Below are 5000 nucleotides of genomic sequence, written 5' to 3' on the forward strand. Positions count from 1 at the left end.
ATCATATTACGAGTTTTTCTGCAGTGCGTGAGGATCGTTTCTTTCCAAAAAAAAAGGAGAAAAAAACAAAATATATATATATATATATAAAAAGAACAAAAAATAGAAGAAAGAACATCCCATGCAACTTAATCAAATTTCACTGGAGAAGTGGTGTTTAACATCGTTCAAGTGTTTTAACACGTACGCGTAAAATACTTCAAGATTACTTGGAAAAATAAAAATAAAAAGAAAAAGAAAAAAAAAAAAAATACTGCATTCTCTTCCAAGAATTTCGAATTCATTGTTGTATGAAAAAAAAAAAGAAAAAAGAAGAAAAAAAAAGAAAAGAAGAAATTTCATCCTTGTCAACAAATACGAGTGAAAAATTATTATTATTATTATTATCATCATCATCATCATCATTATGAAAAGATATTGTATTAAATTGAAAAAAAAAAAAAAAAAGAAGAAAGAAAAAATATATGAGCAATAATATTCTTTCATTTCGTCTTATTTTGCTTCACTTCTGATTTTCTTTTATCATTATTATTATTATCTTTTTTATTTTTTTAATCTTATCCTCGATCATTCGTAATCCCAAAGTGATTACTATGCATTCTATTCGATTCAATACCGATTCGACTGTCATATATTTACGTTCGCCATTATTACAATCATTATTATAATTATTATTATTATTATTATTATTATTATTATTATTATTATTATTATTATTATTATTATTATTATTATTATTATTATTATTATTATTATGTTTGATTAACCTGACGAAATAATTACACGCACTCGCGAGTGCAATTAAACGTTTCGCGCTAATCCAAGGTGTCCGTATGCGATAGAAAGCTTTTGTAAAGGGATACGGTGTTATGCCCGTTCGTAACAAACCGAGTTTCGGGCGTATACGGGTAGCATTCAAGACAAAACCGCTTAATTTCGAGTTTGTTTCCCTTTACTCCGCCCACACAAAGTACTTACGAGCCATGAGTCTATATACATATGTATATATATATATATATATATATATATATATATACATAGATACACACACACACATACACACATGTAAATATATATATATATATATATATATATATATATATATATATATGTATGTATATAGACAAAGTCTCGCGACACAGGAGTTAAGGAGAAACGTAACATTATCTCGGAACAGCTTTGAAGTGGCTCACGAACCCTTTCCTCTTCTCGTCTTCTCAGGTTTCCATTATTTTCTCTTAACCATGGCTCTTTCGAGGAGATGATAGTCATTGAACTTCGTATATCGTGGAAACAACGTTGTCAAACATTTTCATTGAATTTTTATCAAACAACAACAACGACATCAACGACAATAACAATGACGACGATGGTCAGATATAAAAAAAGAAAAAAAAAAAAAAAAAAAAAAAGAAAAGAAAAGAAAAGAAAAAAAAAAGAACAGTTACATACGCGAGTATTTTTACGAGTGCATTTCAATTTTTTCAAAGATTACTATATTTATCAGTACAATAACAAGTGTGAATACTTGTATTTTTTTTTTTATATATATATATATATGACTTAATAAAAACATATAACTATTAATAAACTCAGTGAGCATGTGTACAATAATCATTTCTTTTTCTTTTTTTTTTTCTTCTTTTTTTTTTGCATCCAAATAACACCTTTTTCTCATTTAATTACTACGAGATATTAAACGAAGAATTTTATATCGTAAATTTTGAAATAATCAATAACGTAATTTTCTCTTTCTCTATCTCTATCTCTAGTTCTCCTTTTCTATCTTTCTCTTTCTCTCGTAATAGTAAATCGTAAAAGTCTTCTTTTTTAATCGTCTTGAAAAGAATGATACGCTTTTAAAAGGGATACTTGAGATCAACTTGGAATGATTTTCGAACGTTGAACGACTACTTCACATAAGCGGGATCATCCGAGGAGAGATTTTCTTGAATGCTTGCCAAGTCTAAGATTAATGTACACAGAGGGTCACAGTTTTCTAACCTATCCATTGAAGCGTGCATCGTTTTATCATATCCTTCCTGTTGGATGAAGAAGCTCCAAGATATGAAGTGAATTTAATATGTACATACATATATATATACATATATATATATATATATGCAAGTATGGCTATGATAAAGAGAACGAGCATACAATACACATACACACACACACACACGCACATAGTTTGTTCTCCTATTTTTTTTCTGTTCTTTTCTTCATTTAAAATCGTTTAAAATCGTATAATCGTATGGCGTATAAATGAAAAAGAAAAAGAAAAAAAAAAAAGAAAGAAAAAAAAGTTTAATCATACTCGCTAACAAATTGATTGCATTTCTAACGAGAAAAAAATTATTTATTAAAATTGTCTCGCCTAAAATAACTATTAAGAGTATTTAATTATTATTATTATTATTATTATTATTATTATTATTATTATTATTATTATTATTATTATTATTATTATTAATATTATTTTCGATCGAATTAATTTGACGTTGTTATATTACGATCAGAAATCGATCGTCGCTGTTGTTTGATTGTTTGACATCTCTCTTGTGTGATCTTCCCTAACGTCGTTCGTTTGTTGACAATAGTATTAAAGGGGGCGGTATGATAGGGTTGGGGTAAAAACAATGGAACGTTAATTCGTAATAAAATTCGATCTCTTCGTTCGTTCGAATCATCGAATTCGCATAATTCTAAATGACGAAGCGCTTGATTATCAAGTGATTGCTCAAGTGAAAATTTTGCAGATATAATTCCTATTAACAGACTAATCTATGTATCGGCAATCATCGACGAATTTGTCCTTCGTTATTTTCTTTTTTTCATATTAAAACGAGAAGAAAGAAAAAGGAAAGGAAAACAAAATTCGACACACTTAAACGAATAAAAGAAAAAAGAAAAAAAAAAAAAAAAAAAAACAAAAAAGAAAAAGGACGATTAAGGTTTAAGATTGAAAGATATAAGATTAAAGATTTAAGATTAAAACCTATATATATTTTTTTTTTGTAAATTAATAATATCATTTTTTTCTTCTTCTTCTAATTACAGTACACCGATTGGGAACAATTAAAGGACGGTTATCTCTATCAAAAGATGATAGCCGACGTAGTCGGTGATTATTTCTTCATATGCCCATCGATACATTTCGCTCAACTATTCGCCGATCGGGGAATGAAGGTCTACTATTACTTTTTCACTCAGGTACGTAGTATCTCATGATTTTTTATACGACTCTAACGTAATCAAAAACATATATCATTCTTCTATATACACAAACATATATATTAATGTATACAAATTTACTACTATCATTGTTATACGTATCCATCTACTTATGTACATAACTCGTTGCTCTTGTTTCATTTCTGCAAACAGAATATGCGTACTAAACAGAAAGAGAGAGAGGGAGAGAGAGAGATAGAGAGAGAGAGAGAGATAGAGAGAACGATTCTTCTTATAACATAAGCAAAAATCGATATGACAGCTATTATATTGCTCGGAACGAATACGTCGTGACATTTGAACGACCCGACCGACGTACGGAGTCGACAAATGACAGAGGAGGGATATGTATGTGTGTGTGTGTGTGTGTATGTATGTATGTGTATGCGTATGAGTTACGAGATAGGAATAGGAGAAAGTGAAGGAGGATGAGGAAGAGGGTGTTACGGGGGTGGTGGTAGGAAACCATGTAGAGATCCGCATCGTTTGAAATTAATTTTGAAGGAGCTAACCGTCTGCCCCCGAGCGAATACACAGCAAGAAGGAGATAGTATTAGTAGATACTACACAACGCGCTTTCTACCTCATCGTGAGAGAGAAACGAGCGTTATAATACTATACAACTACATATGCATAATCAAACTGTAGGGTAAGCGTTAGCTATACCAGAGCGCGAAGCTTCTACTCCGATAACTTCTACTTAAACTGGTCTCTTTCCTTAGAAGTTCTCTCTTTTACGATGAGGTCGACCTTACTACTTCTAACGTTCTTAAATATATGTAGTTAAGAGTGAAAGAGATAGATAGATAAAGATAGAGAAGGAGAGAGAGAGAGAGAGAGAGAGAGGGAGAGAGAGATTTACGTTACATCCTTTTACACACTTTCGTTAGGTACTCTTGGAAACTCCTTAAATGGTATACGAATTTCTCTCTCTTTCTCTCTCTCTCTCTCTCTCTCTCTCTCATTCCTTTTTGACTGTATTAACGCTCGAACTTACGAACCTTTACTAGCCTAAAACACTTTTACAATCTTAAATGAACCGTTCTTCTTGCTCGATTAAATTAATATAATATATTATATTTCATGTATATTAGACGATAATAATATTTTAGATTATGTACGTAAAATATTCAAACGCCTGGAATAATTGTATTTTTATTATTTAATTGTAAATTATCGAAGAATAATTTATCATCGTTTTGATGGATTAACGATACTCCTATAATATAATTAATTATATCGTTACCATTCAATTCGTAAAATCTTAATGATTAATTTATATCGTCGAAATAAGAAAGTATATATATATATATATATATATATATATATATATTTATTTATTTATTTATATATAATAATAGCTAAGTGGTTTAAATAAGAGACACGTAAATGAATTCGAGAATATTTAACGCGGTTGTTTACGAGCCGCATTAGTCTGACGTTGACGCGTTTTTCCTAGCTATAAGGAAACTATGTACCTAGTATACGCTCGGTTACGTGATTATCGGACTGCGTTTCTGAACCTCGATAAATCATTTTTCTCGGTTCGCGAGTATTATAGTCGGGAGATGGGAGGAAGATATACGAAAACGATCCTGAGATTGTATCGAACGAGAGAAAAAAAAAAAAAAAAAAAAAAAAAAAAAAAAAAAAAAAAAAAGGAAGATAGAAAACCAAGAAAAGAGAGATAGAAAGAAGAATAAATAAAATTTGTCAGGCTATTGATCAGGTTCGAGGTAGGGGAGAAAAAAGAAATTTGATAAAAA

At 29.9% G+C, this 5000-nt stretch overlaps 1 protein-coding gene across 2 annotated transcripts in view; it reads left to right on the top strand.

Annotated features, from left to right (window-relative positions):
• Positions 1–5000, top strand: part of AChE-2 (acetylcholinesterase 2) — a 205901-nt gene that overhangs the window by 124152 nt on the left and 76749 nt on the right. For both annotated transcript variants that reach the window (XM_085658427.1, XM_035863238.2), the window contains exon 3: positions 3061–3213. In XM_085658427.1, coding sequence (XP_085514553.1) covers positions 3061–3213 — 153 coding nt within the window. The remainder of the gene's footprint in view (positions 1–3060; positions 3214–5000) is intronic.

The sequence above is a fragment of the Vespa mandarinia genome, chromosome 7, assembly GCF_050613455.1.
Source record: "Vespa mandarinia isolate Hongniang chromosome 7, ASM5061345v1, whole genome shotgun sequence".
NCBI lineage: Eukaryota > Metazoa > Arthropoda > Insecta > Hymenoptera > Vespidae > Vespa > Vespa mandarinia.